This window comes from Protopterus annectens, chromosome 2.part0 (genome assembly GCF_019279795.1).
Source record: "Protopterus annectens isolate FY-2018-M chromosome 2.part0, PAN1.0, whole genome shotgun sequence".
Classification (NCBI taxonomy): Eukaryota; Metazoa; Chordata; order Ceratodontiformes; family Protopteridae; genus Protopterus; species Protopterus annectens.
Window position 1 is genome coordinate 1296757289 of NC_056728.1, and position 21161 is coordinate 1296778449.

Below are 21161 nucleotides of genomic sequence, written 5' to 3' on the forward strand. Positions count from 1 at the left end.
AACCCCATGTAGAAAGGTTTTGATGATGATGGTGTGAGTGAGGGTGTTTCTATTCAGGTTTTGGAACACAATGTGTTAGGATTAATGGCTATGTTTTGGAGCTTCTTAGACCTAGGTAGGTTCTTGTTGTGGGGTTGGCCAATTTGCTGGATACCTTTATTGAAAGAATTTTAGCTACTGAAGAACTTTTGTCTTCATTTTACATGTGTATGAATTTTCACATATGGAATTATTTTTATTTTTTATGCTGTTCTAGAGTTTAACTCTGGTATTATTTGTGCTGACTTGGGGTATGTTGAGTAGCGAGCAGTTCATTCCTAATAGGGATAAAGCTGTTTTTTTTTTCTTTTATTTAATAGTTTCTTAATTGCTTTCATATTTTTCAATGTTGCTATTTGTCTTCTTCCAGTTAGATTTCTATTACAATTTGTGTCCATTTCAGCAGTGATTTTGTATAACTTTCTGTGGAACTTGGTGAGCTGTAAATGTATAATAATTTTACTATAAGCATTTTAATTGTGCTTTGGTATTTTATAGTGGAGATCAGTAGGTAGCATTTGGTCTCTTTCTCTTGTGTGTGCATGTATTTACATCTATATATGTCTATATGGCTATCTATATATCTTTTATATATAGATAAAGCCCCTGATGATATTCCAATATGTGTGTGTGCGCATGTGTGTGTGTGTGTGTGTGTGTGTGTGTGTGTGTGTGTGTATGTATATATATATATATATATATATATATATATATATATATATACACATATACATATATATGTTTTTATGCCCAACAAAAATTAAAACATGAAAATTATGCATTGCCATTGTAAATACTATTTATTGGTTATGCATATAATATACTATCTAGATTAATATGTTGTTTGCCTTTTCCCAGTTAGGGGTCGCCACAGCGGAACTCCGGTCCGCTAATGATTGGCAGTAGATTTTTATGGTGCTAGGTTGCCAGCCCAACACCCAACCTTCAACAAAGGCACGCCCATTCACACATGTCTTTCGAAGGCCACTTGACCGCGGGGAGAACATGCAGACTCCAAACAGAAGGCACTCCAGCCGAGAATTGAACAGGGGAACCTCTTGCTGTGAGGCAACAATGCTACCACTGTACCACCGTGGCTACACTATCTAGATTAATATATTGGATCATAATTAATATCACTGCATTATTCAGAAATAATTGTGATCTCATCTAATGCTATAAGATAACAGCACTGTATTCCATTATTCATGACTGTTTTTTCTCCTTTTTTTGTCTCCTTCTACAATTCCAACTGAGCTTTTGGCACCTCAACTGCAGTTAACAAAGGTGAAAAACAGGTCACCACCCACAGCCTGCCATTTAATCTTTTACAGGGTAAGAGTGGTGCCTTCTCCCTGCAGGAAGACCATGATAGAGTAGCCTGGAAACCACAATCTTCAGCTTCAGGACCTGGTGAAGGTTGCAGTGAAGAAGGCTGTGGCCCTTATCACAGCCTCGTGCAGACAGTGCAAAACTTGCTGACACGATCACCTCCACCCACCGAGCCACTGCTAGCCTCAACCCCCTTAGCATCAGAGTCTCTTCTCCCAGGCCTTTCAGGGCAAGGCTCTTTATGAGGTTCTCCAGGCTAGGTTGAGAGTGCTGGCCATCCCATCCCCCATAATCTGTACACCCACCTTCCTGTATCAAATCCACACTTTGCTGCACATTTCTGTAATTCCTCCCCATGGCCATTTGTTCACCTTCTGTTTGTCTGTGTCCCCTTCCATTTCTGACCCCAACCTAATGTGTAGCTACCACCTCATCTGTCTTATCTGTCTTCATGTTATCACCAATACCCGTATCTCTTTCCTAATGCTTATCAGTTCTTTCTACCCTTTATCCCTCTCCATCTTCCCTTTTATATATGCATTTGTGTATATAAACACACACACAGATATATATAAATATATATATATATATATTTTTTTTTTTTTTTTTTTTTTCTGAGAAAGGTGGTCTATCTCCCCAAAAATTACTCATCTTCTTCCACCTCCTCCAGCACAACAGTCGTGTATCATCCTACACATCCTGTGTTCCCTTATCTGCTCTCCCCCATTTCCCTGTTTCTTTCCTTCCCTCTTTCCGTATTAAAAAATCAACAAATTGGTATTTGTAAAAGGATGCTGGCAAAGTAAGTCTGCCGGCCCCAAAATGCACAATGTCTTGATGCAAAATTCCACACTATTACAACAAATCAGTATTCACAGCAAATTTACAAAAATATTGTGTTTACATTTAATCTACAAAATAGGCATTAGTTACATATATTGGCAAAAATTAAGCAGTATTGCATAGTTTACAGGTGATTTTACATAGTTTCATATCTGCACACTTTATGTGGGCATCACAGATATGAAAACCAGAGCCATTCATTCACATTTACTACATTTGCATTTACAAAAAAATTATGTTAATGAGGGAATTTATTGCAACTGGTTCTGAATCAGTACCACTATGAGGCACTAATCTGCTTGTCCCTGCCTAGCCTAGGCCTATAGACACAAGTGCACTATATGTTCATGTACTGCATCTGTGACGTTCATAGCACCACAGGTCTGCTCTGCAGAGCCTTTTTCTAGCTCCTCATTGCTGCACTTTGGTGTGTGTCACACGATGTCTGAAGATGCATCAATGCACATAAGGCTCCCATTTTGCTCTTTAAGCAGAACTGACTGAGTAACCATTGCTGCTTCAGGCATGCAGAACTGCAAGGATCCTGCCTGGTGTCAGGGGAAGTGCAAGATTTTCTTGTTCTTTCCCCATGGGTACCTTCAGGAGTACCTTCTGGGCCACTATGGTGACTCTTTGTACAAGGTGAATGCCTAGCATGAGCTTATCACTTTCTGGTGAGCAGTGCAGTGGTTGTTAGAATAACCTGTGGTGGCATCTTCCCCCGAACCAGTAGGAAGTATAGGTAAGAGACAGAGACATAATTTTATTGCAAAAATTCTTTTCTTTCCACCTTTTTCTTTTCAATGGACAATGATTGCATTAAGTTCTTCTTCAGATGTTGTAAGAGACATAAGTGCTTCTTCTGGCAGTGGGGTGCTTGTGCCATTTACACTGTTAAACAAAAAACAATGCGTTCAAAATGACCCAGAAAAAAAACAAGTAAACCACCAAAGGCCATCCAGTGGAAAATGCTGTAGAATAAATCCAGGAAACCAACCAGTCATAAAAAAATATTTAACACACTCAGTTCAATAAAGCCAAATCCAACACAGCAAAGTGCTTCACCTTTACCTTGTGTTGTGTTGGATTTGGCTTTATTCAACTGAGGGTATTAAATATTTTTTACTGACTGGTTGGTTTCCTGGATTTATTCCACAACATTTTCCACTGGATGGCCTTTGGTGGTTTGCCATTTACACTGTTGCAATACTGCATTATAAAGCTTTCATATTATGTGTAATGTAGGTGCATGTTAATTGGTCTTTTTTGTCCCGTCCCCCCCACAAGTCCAGTTGTGATGTCAGAAAAGAGATGGCAGTCACCTCAGCCTGTACCAGTTGATGCCTCTGGTGCTGGGTCACAAGTGGTTGCCAGGCTTGCCTCTCAGCAGGAAGTGGAAGATCTACCTGCTGAAGATTACCTGTAGGAATCATTGATGGCCTCCATGGTTATTACTTGAGGGAAAATAGTGGCTTTTCTTTAGATAGTGACCCAGAGGGGTGTGATGTGGTCTTGGCTAGTATTGTCTGAGGTGTATTGACAACTGAATATCTACTCCACAAGTAAGAAACATTTCTTGGCATGGATCCCTAAGTAACATAATCAGCAGGCCCCATTCATCAGGCCAGACCTACAGATGCACAGCCTGCAAATGTGACAGCCACAAAGATGATTTATATACAAGTCAATTAGTCTCTGTACCAGTCTAGCATCCACCATGTTCCCTATACAACTCTCTATATTTGTGTAATCCCTGCTTGTATGTTTGTTGCTTAGCCCTTCCTTTCTGCAAGTGTCCAGCCTCTGCCTGTCTGTCTGTGTCCATCCACTGTTATCCTTACCTACAAGATTCCCATCTCCATCTAGCCCTCCAATAACCATTTCTCAATTACTTCACTAACTACCCTTCCTTTTCTTATATGAAAAATTGGAGCCTTTCCCTCAGAAAAAAATGTACCTATCTCCCTACCACACCAGCCATTCATTATGCTAATCCTTGTATGAGTTCCTCTGCTTGATATTCTACCTTTTTCAGCTTTGCTATCTCCTGTTATAAGAATACCTGGGTTGGTACTTCACTATGCTGGTCATCCTTGTACTGTATGCCACTGCACATACGGCAGCAGAGTGGCACTTTAATCCATGTGTGGATCGACATAACCTAGAGCACTTTCAGTACATTGAACTGGCACCAATCATGTCTACTTTGCTAGCATGGCTCCTCCACTGATCCTGCCTAATGCTACATGTCCACAAAATGCAAGTCAATTAATTTAGTATGCACTTTTTTCTCAGTGTGCTGGTGCGATACAAGCCCGGATAAATATCTGACCAGCAGAAGGCTACATCAGACTATGCAATGCTTACCATTTACATCTGTGCAGCTTTGAGGGACTTTTCTATGAATCCCAGCCATTGCTTCAGGAAACAAACAGATTCAATGGCCACTTTCCCACTAGATCTAACTTTATGACAGCCGATTATTCTTCCATTAAAACTTTTTGTTAAAATGTGTAAGTTAGATTTACAACATACTGAATGTAATCAATTTTGCTTTTTTATTGTACAGATTTTAAATACTGTTCTTATAAAAGTGTAAATTAGAAAGAAACACAGGATTCATGTTAGCATGCATTTTCTGAAGGAAACAAAGTCTGAAACTCAAATTTATGTCAATATTTAGTGAATTCAATCCCAAATGATTACCAACAAACCACAAATTCCATGAATAAGGGACCAAAATAATGAGGTAAATAAATGGACAATTTTTGAAAATCCACCTACAGCGTCAGGCCTCAGAACACCCTTGGGCATGCATTATTTATATAGCAACACGGGTTCCTATCTGAAGACTGAAGACGCATTTTGTTGAATGCGTCTTGGTCGAACTTCAAATGTCGAAAACGCAAAATGACAAAGCGGCATATAAGCAAATTCTTTCCCTGGGAAAGAAGTTGCTTGGCTGCTTCTGTCACTTTGCAGTTTTTGGCACTGTAGTACGATCTCAGAGTTGGTATATTTAAGTAGAGGGGTGTGGGGGACACCCCCCACTTGGGGCAATGTGGGGGGTGAAGCCCCCTACTTTATGTAATGTTTGAACGTGTTTTGTTTTTTTTGGGAACAGCGATTTTTTTTTTCCTTGGGCAAAAAAATTGCTGTTCTGGTAGTTCGATGTGTTGTTTATTCGAACTTTTGAGTTCAATATAACAACGTTCGATCATTTGATCGTTCATTGTTATAATATAGACCCTAGTAACACACACCATGTTGAGCATTATTGCCTGCTTAAGTGCCCGAAAAACAATTAATAATTGACAGCAAATAGAAGAAAGAGCACAAACACAAAAACAGTCTTATAATCATTACTGATGAATGTATAGCTCTTTCACAAATTTAAAATATTTAAATTTCTAGTGCACAGAAATAAATGTTAGAAATAAAATGTGAAAAATGTACTTAGGAAAAATAAGTAAATGATAGGATTCTTTTGAAAAAATGTCCAAAATGCATTTAGGTACCTTGAACTTTACTATGATGATTGTTTTTTACTGGTAATAACTTATAAAAATTCACTATAAGAAAACTGCTGAAGTTATACCATCTTAGCCTTTAAAAAATAGTACTAAGGATGCTAAACAAAACTGCATTGAAAGAACGATCTCAAATAAAAAGAGTACTAAATTTCATTTATGACTAAATGCTACATACAAAGATTACATTTTATCAGATTTTGAAGCTGTAATATAAAAGGCAACTGTGAAAAACACTAACACAGCAGGAAAAACAGTTTATTTAGCGCTTTCATCCGCCAAATGGCTGGACTTCCTCAGAATATTCTGAGGAAGTCCAGCCATTTGGCAGATGAAAGCGCTAAATAAACTGTTTTTCCTACTGTGTTGGTGTTTTTCACAGTTGCCTTTTATATTTCTGTTTGAATTTTCGTTTTGATTTTGGTTAGGTTTAAAAGCTGTAGAAACATTTAAGATATCTTGTTTCACAATGTCATTATGTTTTCCAAAGTAACAAAGGAATTGATCATTTATAAAATTCCTAGAGCTTTTTAACATCAGAGGTTTATAAGCATGATTAGACAAATGGAACCAGAGCAATAAAATTGTAGATGTGCTACAGTTATACTACAGAGGAAAGGAGTACACATTGAGTCTGTCATAGATAGACTGAGTTCCCTACCACAAAGGTTAGCAAGTAGTCCTACAAACAGCGAAAACCTAAACACTGCTATTTACTATGTCAGAATGAGTAAAGTAAGAAAAGGAAAGAAAATAAAGCCACTGAAAAGTACTTATCTTTTCAAAAGTAATGAAAGAAACCATCACATCTCATATAGGAATGATTTCATTATGAAGAGAATATTGAAAAACTATTGCAATCAAGGTGGGATGTGGATTACTTTGGCTTTGGAATACTGTAGGAAATATTAAAATATGGGAAACATGACAGTGAGCGGCAAGCATTAATTATACAGAGGTGTATAGATTTAGAGACCAAACTCAAGGCAAGTTTTGTTTAATGCTTGAAGTCTAAGCATGAAGCTGCACTCTCTGGAAGCACTCCTCATCTTGGAAGATGCTGACGTCTGTGCAGTCACTGAGACATGGTTCAAGGCTACTGAGAATACCCTAGCTGTGCAAGGCTACAATGCAGTCCACATGTTCAGACCTCAAAATGAGCATGAAAGAACCAAAGGTGGAGGTGTATCCATCTTCATTAAAGCCAAGTGCACCTGAAGACTGGTCAGACAGTATGACTCTCTTGAAATACTCCATGTCCAATTAACTATAGGTAAAATACCGCCATCATGAACCAAAAAAAGCAACTGCTTATCTGCACTTACTGGAATCACTCGCCAGAAAGCCAAACACCATAGTCATGGGTGATTTCAACTAGTCTTCCATCAACTAGGTGGCATACACAAGTGCAAACATGCTCACCTAGAGCTTCCTGGACTTTGTCAATTCAAATGCTCTGGAACAGATAGTCTGCACCCTCACAAGGGGCTCAAATGTCCTAGACACAGTACTCACCAACATGGGGAGTCACTGCACTCCCCACTGTGTGATGCTTTCCCTGGTAAGTTCGGGCCATAAAACTGTCTCATTCAAAGTAACTATTGCACCTGACACCCCCACAGGAGCTAAACGAAATTCCAAAGCAAACTACAAACTACTAAGAGATGGTATAAAAAGTTTTACAGTCCCACCCCCCCACCCCGCATTCACAGACAGCAATGGCACCTATGCTGAGGTGTACTCAGAAGCCCTGTATAAACACTTAAGCAACTGTATACTCAGCTGTACCTGACCAGATCAAAACCAGGTCCACCCTAGTGGACCTAAAGTATAAACAAGTTATATAACATGAGGAAGAAACTGATGTCCTAGAATAGGAGGGAACTGACTCAGCAGAGGAAGAATTTTCTCCGTAGCTGGAACAAGCAAATCATAAATCTTGTAAAAACATCTAAAGCTAATTACGAAGCTAAAGTAGTGCCCTTAGCTAAGCATAATCATAAGGCATTCTTTAAGTATATCTGTAATCTAAAAATGAATGCCCAGCTATGTGCCAAACTGGTAGTAGATGATACCACTCACACTGCACCAGAGGAAATTGCCAAACTGCTAGCTGACAGATTTGACACAAACTTCACAACCCCTGGCCCCACCGGCTATACCTCAAAGCATACCCAACACCAGTGCTCTGCATAGTATCTCTAGAGATCAGGTCTTACCTGCACTCAAAAAGGCTAAAAATATGTCCTCAGTGGAACCAGATAACATCCCAGGTTGCTCACTAAGCAATCTAAAACAGGACTTAGCAGACCCACTTAATGTTCTCTTTAACCACAGTCTGAGAACTGGCTTCATATCAGCAGAGTGGAGAACAGCAATAGTAATCTCCTTGCACAGAGGGAGGCACTCAACCAACCCTGGGAACTACAGAGCCATAGGTCTAACCAGTCATATTAGCTACACCATGGAAAGAATCATCATGGACCTTACAACAAGGACATAGGCAACCTTCAAACTTTAGACCCAACCCAATTTTTCTTTGTTAAGAGTAGAATATGCTTAATAAACCTCTTGGACTTCTTCGAGAAAGTAACCAAAGCCCTGGATGAATGTAAGACAGTGCATACCACCTATCTTGACCTAGCCAAGGCAACTGACACAATTCCTCACTAATGTATCACTGAGAAAGTCTCCCAGCTGGGGATTAACCCTTATGTCGCTAGATAGGTAGCCAATTAGCTCACCGACAAAACAAATACTGTCAAAGTTGGTGACTCAACAAGGATCTGTGTTGGGTCCTTTATTTATTTATTTATTTATTTATTTCAGTTTGATTACCGGGGAAGTCCACTGGGCTATTGGGCCCGTTTTCAGTGGAGGCCCGGGAAGAAAAGCTCCAAAACAAACAAACAAATCAATACATTTATATATACAGATTACAAAAATAATTTCAAAGTACATGCAAATCCATGTTCAAATTCTGAATTACAATGATAATTCCAGTAAACAAGTAAAGTCTAAGTCACTCTAAGAAACAAGTATCAGGTGGTTGTAACAGAAGAAACACAACAATTCCACTTTTGTTTTGAGAGAGAGGCAATACTTGGGATAATACTGTTTTACTGTGCTGTTCACTAAGCATAGTGCATTATAGAAAGGAGAACAGGTGCAGAATAGAAGGAGGTTAGTCTGGGGCAAATGGAGTAGAAAGTTTAGGTATTAAAGGCAGAGGAGTGCAGTTGCAAATTCTGTTATGAAAGAGGTAGGAATGAAGCAGAGTTTTGAAGTTGTTTAGGTTGGTACTGGTCCTAAGTGACAAGGGCAGGGCATTCCATTTCTTAGCAAGTGTAAAGGATAAGAGAAGCTGGCCAGCAGGGCATTGGGGTTTTTGAACTGTGATCAGGTTGTGTTGTGAAGATCTATATCTGAGGATCTTTACTGTTCGGAATCGATTTCTTGGAAGTATAGACCAAAGTAGACAGCCTTTGGCTTACCAGGTTTGCTGATGATTACAAATTGGGTGCAATACTGAGTCCCCCAATGATGTTAACATATTACAGGAGGGGCTAAAACAGGCAAATGATAAGTGCCAAAGCCACTGTCTAAAACTAAATGGAAAAAAGTGCATTATTATTCCCTTTGGCAAAGTGGAATTCCCCACTAATTACCGTATTGACAACAGCCCTTCTAAGCTCAAACCCAGTGGTGTGAGACCTGGGAATGCAAGTAGATAGATCTGAACTTCGGCCATCAAGTTTCCACAGTGGTAAGGAAAGCCTTCTACATTGCACATCTCAAAAGTAAAGGCAACACATCCAGGTCTAAGGATGTTATAACCCCACTGTCCTTGACCATTATCAGACCACTAATAGAGTACAATACTCCCTTTTACATCTACCTCACCAGACACCTGCAGCAGCTGAGAGACCACAGAGGTCCCTCACCAAGAAAATACAGGACCTCCAAACCATGCCATACGTGGATAGACTGAAAGTCCTGTCACTGTACTCTGTATCATATAGGCTGCTGAGTGTCTCTGACACTGGCCTGATGGAAATATTGCACAGCTGCAAATCTAATGGCACAAGAATTAATTGTTCTAGGGATCTTAACGTAGCCTGTGACATTAACAGAACATTATGGACAGACAAATACAATATATCTCCCTGAGACTACCACTCCTCTGGAATAAACTTCCAATTCACATGAAGCAGAGCACCTCACTGAGCAACCTAGACAAATGGATGGGAAACCACAAATTCACCCGGGGGGGGGGTGCACCCACATCTCTCATGGACAACGGTAGTCAGTGCTAACCATAGAATCACTCTGCGAATTACAACCATCTAATATGGACAATTGGGGCAACTTGGGATTAACATGGCTAGGCTTGTAAGGGCTCTAGGGCTGCTAGCCTAGTAACTTCTATGAGCCTGTGAACCTAAACCCAGAATAACTATTTTACTAGCCTTCCCATATTCTAATGTATAAACTTGACAGTCTGTTCATCAAAGGTCTTGCTTTGTTACTCTCACCATAAAAGAAATGCCTTATGCATACCCAAAAGATTATTTAATTCTTCTAATCTTTTAATCGTACTACTTTTTTGAGTAGGTTATATAATCATACATCACCATTCATGTAAAGTATCTTCAAACTGTATATTCTTGTTTTCATTATTTCTTTTTTTATTTTAAGGACACTACCCATATCCTGAAAAAAAAAGGATTTTTTTAGCTATAATTCAGTTCTTAGTGATTGTCAAAGTGGATACCTGATGGTTGCGCAAAGAAGGAAAGTTAATATGCTAATATGATGGAGAAGATAACATAGTGAGAATTAGAAGGAGAATTTAAACACATGATATTTTATATATATATATATATATATATATATATATATATATATATATATATATATATATATATAGGGTTCCTATCAGATAGTCGAACTTCTGCAAGTTCGACCTCATATGGTCGAGACCATAAGTTCGAATTTGCAAATGTTGGAGCATTTCAATGGAAATCTCCGTAAGGGGAGGTTTCCATTTTGTTCAATGTGGTGCGATCTCGGAATTGGTATATTTAAGTAGTGAGGGGTGTGGGGTGCAGGGGGGCTTGACGCCAGCTTACAACAGTTTATTTTGTTTTCTTTTCTTTTTTTTGTTTTTTATCCATAGTTGAAGTTTTTTAACTTCAAACAGGATGGTTCAAACATTCTGTGTAAGAAGTTATTAAACTTTGACTATGTGATATAGACCCTTATACACACACATATATATAGGGTCTATAGTGAAGTGATGAATAGCACTAATTCAGTGTTTCAATATACAAAACAATATATTGAACACACTATGTCAAAAAAGAACAACACATCAAAAATATGTGAAAAATGTGCTTTTTGCAGGGGGCAAGCTCCCCTGCACCCCCATTACACCCCATGCTAATTAAATATATTAACTCAGATTTCACAACAGTGAAGAATTAGGAAAAACTCTTTTCCCCACTGTTAGAGATCTCACACTAATAGGCAACAAGTCACCTGGAACCTAAATTCCACACACAAAACTGCATACATTCAGTCACACACCCACACACAAACATATGATTCAAACACATGCACACACTCGTACATATGCACATATTCACACACATTTAAACACTCGCACACATATAATCCATTTTCACTTTATTCTATATACATTGACCAAATATGTTTGATGTAATGCTGCATCAAGCAATAATCAACCATCTGACTTTCAAACAAAGGAAAGGCATCATATATATATATATATATATATATATATATATATATATATGTATATATATATACACACACACACACACACACACACACACACATATATCAGTGCACTTTCAGTGTAGTACAATCATTTATTCAAGTCTGACAAGGGTCTGTGCTATGAATAATTGATAAATGTCCATGTGACAGAAGAGTGTACCCACCTGCACTTACTATGTTGTACATAGCCTGCTGTTCTTCAGGTGTCACCAGATAGCAAAGCTTTGTGACTGGACTCGCTGGCAAGTAGTAAAAGTTATACACATTATATTTGCAGTCAGAGAACAGGGCTTCTAAGTGGCAATACATTTCTACCATGCAAAAACTGTATATATATATATATATATATATATATATATATATATATATATATATATATATATATATATATATATATACATACATACACACACACACGTAAACACACACACAGTGGATATGAAAAGTTTACACATCCCTGTTAAAATGCCAGGTTTTTGTGATACAAAAAAATGAGACCACAATAAATCATTTCAAAACTTTTCCCACCTTTAATGTGACCTATAACCTGTACAATTCAATTGAAAAACAAACAAATCTGTTAGGGGAAAAAATATAAAAAAATAAAAAATGTACAATACGCTGGTTGTATAAATGTGCACACCCTTAAACTAATATTTTGTTGTGTGGGCACACCCTTAAACTAATACTTTGTTGAAGCACCTTTTGATTTAATTGCAGCATTCAGTCTTCTTGGGTACACACCCACCATCAATTAAAGAGACTCTGATTAGCCCCAAATAAAGTTCAGCTGTCCTAGTAGGATTTTCCTGACATTTACTCAGTTGCCTGCTACAACAAAAGCCATGGCTCGCACAGAGCTTACAAAGCATCAAAAAATGTCATTCTTGAATGCTATCAGTCAGGAGAAGGGTACAAAAAAATTTCCACAGCATTGGATATACCATGGAACGCAGTGAAGATAGTCATCAAAAAATGGAGAAAATATGGGACAACAGTGACGTTGCAAAGAACCGGACATCCCTCCAAAATTGATGAAAAGACAAGACAAAAACTGGCCAGGGAGGTTCTCAAGAAACCTACAGCAACACTGAAGGAGATGCAGGAATTCTGGCAAGTACTGGTTGTGTACTACATGTGACAACAAATACCTGTATTCTCCATATGTCTGGGCTATGGGGTAGGGTTGCAAGACAGAAGCCTTTTCTTACACAGAGAAACATCCAGGCCTGGCTAAAATTTGCAAAACAATACATCAAGTCTCTCAAAAGCATGTGGGAAAATGTGTTCTGATCTGATAACACCAAGGTTGAACCTTTTGGCCACAATTCCAAAAGGCACGTTTGGCGCAAAAACAACACTTTGCATCACCAAAAGAACATCATCCCCACAGTGGTGGCAGTATCATACTTTGGGGTTGCTTTTCTTCGGCTGGAACTGGGGCTTGAGTCAAAGTGGAGGGAATTACGAACAGATCCAAATACCAGTCACGTTTGGCCTAAAACCTTCAGGCATCTCTAGAAAGCTGAAGATGAAGAGGAATTTCACCTTTCAACAATTGGCTAAGCTTCTGGTGTCATTCTAAGGGGATCCAGTATCTGTCTGCCTGGGATGACATGATTGACAAGCCACAATGCTTTGCCAGAGATGGCCTGCACCTGTCACCCCTGGGATTCCGGATACTGGCTAAGGCTCTAGCCACCCCTATAGTGCCTTTTTTAGGCAAGGTTCAAATGACAAATTCACCACCCTAATAGGTACAGGCAAGAAGAATCTGAGGGTATTGCTACTCAATGCTAGAAGTCTAAACCTAAAAATGCACTCTCTCGAGGCACTCCTTAAAATGGAGAACATCGATATTTGTGCAGTGACAGAGACCTGGTTCAAGGCTCCAGAGAGCACCCCTGCATTACCAGGCTATAATTAATACCACACCTTTCAGCCACCTAACCTGGACCGAAACACTAAAGGCGGAGGCGTGTCCATATTCATTAAGGATATCCACACCTCCAGTCTAGTTGCTCAGCATAATGCATCCGAGATTATCCAAGTGCAACTAACTCTGGGCAAGACCGCAATCCAAATTGTAGCTTGCTACATATCCCCCACCATGTCCCAGGATTCCCACTCCTCATTTCTTAATACACTGGAAAATATTAGGGTACAACCTAACACCCTAATAATGGGTGATTTCAACTACCCTACCATTAACTGGGAAAACTACTCATGTACCAACTCTTGTGCTCAACGTTTTCTGGAATTCATAAATTCCAATGCCTTGGATCAACTTATCTACACCCCCACCAGGGGCAGCAATATCCTACACCTGGTTTTTACCAACATGGGCAACTGGTGCTCCACACCAGAGGTCAATTCCTCGTTGGTCAGATCTGACCATAAGCTAATCACCCTAGACATCCACATCCCTCCCCCACCCCCCATTAGGGAAACCACAGTAAAAAATTTCTCCAAAGCCAACTTCATGCTTCTTAAGACAGAAGTGGCAAACTTCACGACATCCATGCTGACGGACAATAGAGGTATGACTGCTGAATCCTACACAAATGCCCTTTATAAGCACTTACATGAGTGCATGGATCATGCAATCCCTAACAGAACCAAGATGCTGTCCTCCAAACAAAGGAAGCCAATCTGGTGGTCCCCTGCCATAAACAAACTCTACAACAGAAGAAAGAAACTGTTGCAAAAAAGAGTAAAATCCCATGATTGGAGAAACTCCCTGGTCAGCTTCAGTAAGAAGTTGAGATCCCTCATAAAATCCTCCAAAGCTAGCTATGAAAACAAAATTGCCACTGACTCTAAAGACAACCACAAAGCATTCTATAACTATGTCAAGAATCTCAATGGCAACACTCAGATCTGCTCTGAGTTACAGCACAATGGCACTAAATATATAGAACCAACGGATATTGCCAACATCCTGGCAGATAGGTTTTAGTGCTAACTTTACCCCTCTGTCATCCCCTAAAGGGCCCATCTCTATACCAGAAGAATGCAAAGTTCCTATAATCACGGCTGCACAGGTAAAAAACACACTATCCAAAGCCAAGAACACAGCATCCTGGGACCTGACGACATCCAAGGCTGTGTTCTACATGAACTACAGAATGAACTGGCACCCCACCAAAGTACCATGTTCAATCATAGCCTCACCTCAGGCTATGTGCCCACTGAATGGTGCACAGCAACAGTTATCCCACTCCACAAAGGGGGAGCCACCACAGACCCCGGAAACTACCGCCCCATTAGCCTAACGAGCCTGGTCTGCAAGGCTATGGAGCGTATCATCATGGAACTTATAAACAATGACATTGGTAATCTCCAAACTCAGGACCCCACCCAGTTCGGGTTTGTAAAAGGCAGATCATGTCTCCTAAACCTGATAGACTTCTTTGAAGCAGTCACCAAAGCCGTAGATGAGGGTAAGGTGGTTCACACAGCCTATCTAGATCTCTCCAAGGCTTTTGACACCATCCCCCACTCTGGAATTATAGATAAACTCACTAAACTAGGTATAAATCCCTATGTCCCAAGATGGGTTGCCAACTGGCTCACAGACAGAACCCACACTGTGAAAGTAGCAGACTCCAAATCTAGCTTCAGGCCAGTGACAAGTGGAGTACCACAGGGTTCAGTCCTGGGTCCTCTCCTGTTTGGTATCTACTTCTCTGAAGTACAGGCCAACACAGAAGGTCTTTGGCTAATGAAGTTCGCAGATGACTGCAAACTAGGAGCCATAATCAAAACTCCAAAAGATGTGGACATCCTACAAAAGGGCCTTGCTGAGACAGATGCCTGGTGTCAAAGCCATGGCCTCAAGCTCAATGCCAAAAAGTGCATTGTCATTCCTTTTGGTAAAAACTCAGTACCCATGAACTACCACATAGGTGGTAGTCTACTTAACACCGAAAGTGTGATAAGAGACCTTGGGACACAGGTGGACAGTAGTCTCTCCTTTGATAATCACATTGCCACAGTAGTCAGGAAATCCTTCTATATGGCACACTTCATCACAAAAGGCTTCTCATCCAGGAAAAAAGAGGTCATTGTTCCCCTCTACTCATCACTCATTAGACCCATTATAGAGTACAATGCCCCTTTTGGTATATACCTCACAAGACATCTACAACAACTGGAAAGGCCACAGAAATACCTCACAAAGAGGATTACCGGCCTCAAAGAGATGCCCTATGCAGACCTTCTCAAAAAACTGCAGCTTTATTCCATTATTGCATATCGCCTACTCAGAGGCGATCTCTGCCTAACACACAAAGCTATGTCAAACCCAGAGCTTTTAGACATGCTCCACTTAAAGAAATCCCAGTCCCTACAAGCTACACACTCTAGGGACCTAAACCTCGTCACCACAATAAACAGAACATGCTGGAGGGATAGATTCCTGTCCCAGAGACTTCCCATACTGTGGAACAAACTATCTATCTATATCAAACAAAGCTCCTCATTAGCACTCTTCAAGAAAAATCTTGATGATTGGATGGGAGATAGGAAATTCACCCCGGGGATCACTTCTGTGGCTCTGCTCGACAGTGGCACAGGAAAATAATTTTCTTGGGTGGCGAAAGCCAGGGTACCTTTGGTTAGGCTTATATAGGCCCTAGGGCCAATAGCCTAGTACCTACCTATGAACCTATGAACACGACAATGACCCCAAGCATACATCCAAATCAACAAAAGAACGGCTTCACTAGAAGAAAATTAAAGTTTTAGAATGGCCCAGCCTGAGTCCAGACCTAAATCCAATAGAAAATCTATGGGGTAACCTGAAGAGGGCTGTGCAGAAGAGATGCCCTCATAATCTGACAGATTTGGAGTGCTTTTACAAGGAAGAGTGGGCAAATATTGCCAAGTCAAGATGTGCCATGCTGATAGACTCCTACCCAAGAAGACTGAATGTTGTAATTAAATCAAAAGGTGCTTCAGCAAAGTATTAGTTTAAGGGTGTGCACACTTACGCAACCAGGGTATTATAATTTTTTTATTTTTTATATTTTTTTCTCCTAACACATTTGTTTGTTTCTCAATTGAATTGTACAGGTTATAGGTCGCATTAAAGGTGGGAAAAGGTTTGAAATGATTTATTGCGGTCTCTTTTTTTATATCACAAAATCCTGGCATTTTAACAGGGGTGTGTAAACTTTTTATATCCACTGTATATAAGTATGTGCATGTGTGTGTGTGTGTGTGTGTGTGTGTGTGTGTGTGTGTGTGTGTGTGTGTGTGTATATACACAAACATACACATCACACAGAGATTAGTAAGCCGATATTTTCATTACTTCCTACATTCGTACAAAACAGTTGAGAGCATGCCTAGTGGCCAAGTGTAATCATGCTATGCAGTGACAAACTTTGCACTGAAGCCGTATAACATGATGCATTTTAGAAATGGAGAAAACAAAGGGAAAATCTTGAAATTATTGCAGAATAAAATAAAATGCAGATGCTTCAAACATAAAACTTATTAAGCATCTTACCTTTCAGTAGGATCAATGGTGATGACTGTGGGGTAAATCAAATTTTGCATGAGGACTTCCTTGTTCCGTCCATCAAGGTCAGCTGTCTCAATGGTTCCTCTCTGTGTTTTAGTCCATATGATGGTACTATGCACCCAGTTCACAGCAAACCCTGAAACACCTTGTCCTACATTATGGATTATCTACAAAAGCAATGGAGCATTACTTTAGTACAGCAGTACAATCAGACGACTAGATTAGTGATGGATTGTGAAAACTGCATCTAGTAGAATACATACCCACAACTGCGATCTGAATTTATAGCTATGAATGACCGGGAAAAACTGTTGGTGATGCAACAAGATTAATATTTTCAATACGTTATTACAATATACATGCTTCCTGTGGACCTCTGCTGGAGTAAGTCATTTTCAAAATGATTCTTACTATGAAGGTACATGCTTCAAACAAAGAAAAGAAAATCATATTTTTAAAGTTCTCAAATACACAATCAATCAAGTCTGACCAAAAACAAACTAAAAACTCACCTTACCAATTGAGGTGATTATAGTACTGATTTATTTCAAAAGCCATATCCGTATGTGGCACAAATGATTGTCTCATCATTAAGTGAACTGTCATAAGTGTGAAAACAAAAAGAGTGATATTTTGCATCAAAACTCGAAAGACTGAACAAGAAAAAAAATAGAGAGAAAAACAATATTTTTTGCAGAGAGGGAACCCCCCCAGGCCTCGCTATTCTGCAGTCTCAGAAGGAAAGGAGACAAAAGATGAAAAACAAGCATGTAAGAACATTCGCTCTTATGAGTGTTCAGTCTTACAAACTGTAACAGTACAAATTTAAAGGTAAATTTAACTCAGAATTATATTAGTAATAAACTATATAACAGAAAAGATAAATAGCACTGGGACTTCAAAAGCATACTAATTCTGAAAAGAAATGAAGGCTAACAAGAACTCTTTAAAACACTCACTGATCATTTCAAAAATCAAGAGCTAACCGCGAGACTATCTAAGTGGTAAACTTAAGGGAAATTAGCAAGCTAAATAGAACTGAACTGAAAAGAACTAAATAAACCATTCTTAAGTTCTTAAACAGTACTGAAAAACATTTACATCCTGTTTTTTTTTGTTGTTGTTTTTTTTTTTTGGGGGGGGGGTTATTAGTAGGCATTGCTTCCAGCTTCACTTCATAAGTAGGCTTGTTTTTATTTTTCAAAATAACATAATTCTTATCTAATTAGTTTTAGCCCTTGATTTAGGGTGTTTCTTGTATTTTGGTATAAACACTTTTTCTTCTTTATTAAGTTGGAAGGGCCCGCGGTAGTGGTGCTGTGGTAGCATTGTCGCCTCACAGCAAGACGTTGTCCCGTTCGATTCTCAGCTAGAGCGTCTTCTGTGTGGAGGCATGCGTGAATGAGCGTGCCTTCGTTGAAGGTTGTGCATCAGGGCTGGTAACTCAGCACATAAAAATCCACTACCAAATATTAGCGGAGTTCCGCTGTGGTGACCCCTGACCCGGATAAGCCGAAAGACACAACAACATTAATTTGGAAGGGCACCAGTAAGGAGCCTTTGCAGTATTTAAAGTGTGCTTATGAGATGAAGATGCTTCCATAAATTTATGAAAGATTGTTTCTAGTATTTTATATATTCTGTAAGAGTGTTGCATTATCTCTGAGGTCCATTGAACATTATTAATACAATCAAGTAGACCCAGATATTAAATAGCATTAAAGTTATATCTTTTCTTCGCTAATGGAAAGGACCTGCAACCAAAACAGATATTAAAGCGCAAAAAGTAGTGATCAAAGATACTTAAAGGAGAACCGACATTCACTTTAACTACTTTGTGTTCACAACTTGAAATAACAATATCATGATTGTGGTTTTCTCTAGTGGGCTATTTTATCAGCTGTGCCAAATTGTGCAGTATGACCATAAATGTTTAAATTTACAGTCAGCTGTATATGATATTTTGTTAATTCTGGAATAATTCAGGTCTCCTTCCTTAATCACTTATTTATAATGAATGTTTGTTTCCAAATGTTGAAGTTATTCAAAATAACTTGTGAGATCCATAAATGGTTTCCTAAAAATGCAAATTGTTTATGTAATATCAGTAGATGTGTCCTAGTTCATATGCCACTGCCATAGCCATTACAACCAAAATGTTAGCTAGTGAGTCCTTTCTGTATATGTTTAAATAATACACTACTCTACCATTCTTAATATATGAAAACTGGTCAAGTCTATGTTCAGAACAGAGTTTTTGACTTTTGCAATCCATGATTTTAAGGAAATATTAACAATTTTCAAACCAAATGACATTATTAACACTTGCTTCATAATGTCACACTAATTCAAACTGATAGAGAAGTTAAACTGTAAAATCATTGTGATATGATTAAGAACATTAAAATGTTATTAAAACCAGTAAAAAATGAGTCATGAATGGAAATATACATTTTACTGTTGTGTTACCATTATTGAAGCTTGCTTTTCTCATTGAATATATACAAATACTGCTTCTGTTTTGCAAGATGACAAACCACTGTGGGATATGCTGTCATACTTTAATCTGAAAAGACAGCTAGTTAATTTCAGGTTTCACTTACGGTCACCAAGCTCATCACTTTGGAAATAGTTGTGTAACACAAACCAGACATTGTGCACTTCTGTGAAGTTCCTCAGCCATTAGCAACCTGAAAGCCCAATACTTCCGGTTTGGAAGTTTTAAATATGGCTGTCAAGTACCTGCTATGCCAACCAATAGCACTGCATTCTGAGAGAGGTTTTTTCATTCTCCTGGGAAAATACTTGAAATATGTATGAATGGTGTGGAGATAAAACTTGTGATGTAACTGTAACATGGGATGACTTCCAGTAACTGTAAAGGTTGGGCATCGCTACACAGAAACTAGTATTATTTTTGCTTGCAAAGAATACAGAGCTAAATCTTACAATTCTTACTCATCCTTTTCTGCATAACTAGTATGGTGCTGAAGTATAAGCCTTTACTTTTGTGCAACCGAAAGAAAATGTTAGTTCTGCATTTCCTTATGAAGCAGTCGTTTGGAATGCAACTGTTTATTCACAACTCCTTTTCTTCACTGTGTGCATTAAACCACTGTGCACTGATCAGGGAAGTTCTCCTTTCACCACTGTTGCAAGGCCATGGAATTAGTGTAATTAAGTTCTGAGGTGACTTTGCCCATCCCCACCCACCAAAAGAAAATGCAATGCACTGCTTTACTTTCTTTTTCTATCATTTGAAACTGTTGACTGAATTTTCTACTTATTTTTCTTTTCATCTGTTATAGCAGAAGTGCTGAAAATATATTGATTCTTACTGGTTCTTCTTGCAATCATTTCATATTGGAACTAACAGGGGTTACTGATGTTTGCAACACAGACATGATTTTTAGCAATATACTAATTTTACCTTCATTAATACTGGTTCAAAAGCTACAGACATATAAATTGTTTTATTATCTGACAGACAGCAATTAGCCATGCACAAAATACATTTACAGTAATAATGAATCAAATGCAAGCATTGAGGTATTTTCTTATTCATTAGTGTTTGTATTGAAATCTTAAATTGCTTTGTTAGCTGAAATTTGATTGTCTGGACATTCTATTGCTAGATCAAACTGCTAAGTCAAATAATGATTGTGATAATAAAGAATTTGTTCTGTCCTACAGAATAGCTCACTGATGATGTTTGCTTTGAGATGTGAAAAAGGTTCATCAAAACAGGGTTCAAGGATGCCTTGTATGCAAGGCAAAGATCACCTCTCAGAAGTCTGTATGATACAGAATAAAGAGACAGGGGTTTGAGACAATCAGAGTAGGACATTGTGTTTACTCCCTTACTCCCTGTATTCTTTTTGTAAGGAAGCTTTGTGGACGTTCCAGTTGATGCATGTGTCTGTTCGGTACATACCAAAGAGGGCATTATATTCTATAAAGAGTCTGATGAGGACTGAGTACAGTGGTATGATGACTTCTTTGGACCTAGATGCCATGCCCTTGCTTATAATTTGGGCAACATAGAAGGATTTTTTACTACCTGCAACACATGGCTGAAGACTAGG

General features: G+C 38.8%; 1 protein-coding gene across 3 annotated transcripts in view; it reads right to left on the bottom strand.

Annotated features, from left to right (window-relative positions):
• EGF (epidermal growth factor) overlaps positions 1–21161 on the bottom strand; it is a 1284649-nt gene that overhangs the window by 868714 nt on the left and 394774 nt on the right. For all 3 annotated transcript variants that reach the window (XM_044061467.1, XM_044061466.1, XM_044061465.1), the window contains exon 4: positions 17062–17243. In XM_044061467.1, coding sequence (XP_043917402.1) covers positions 17062–17243 — 182 coding nt within the window. The remainder of the gene's footprint in view (positions 1–17061; positions 17244–21161) is intronic.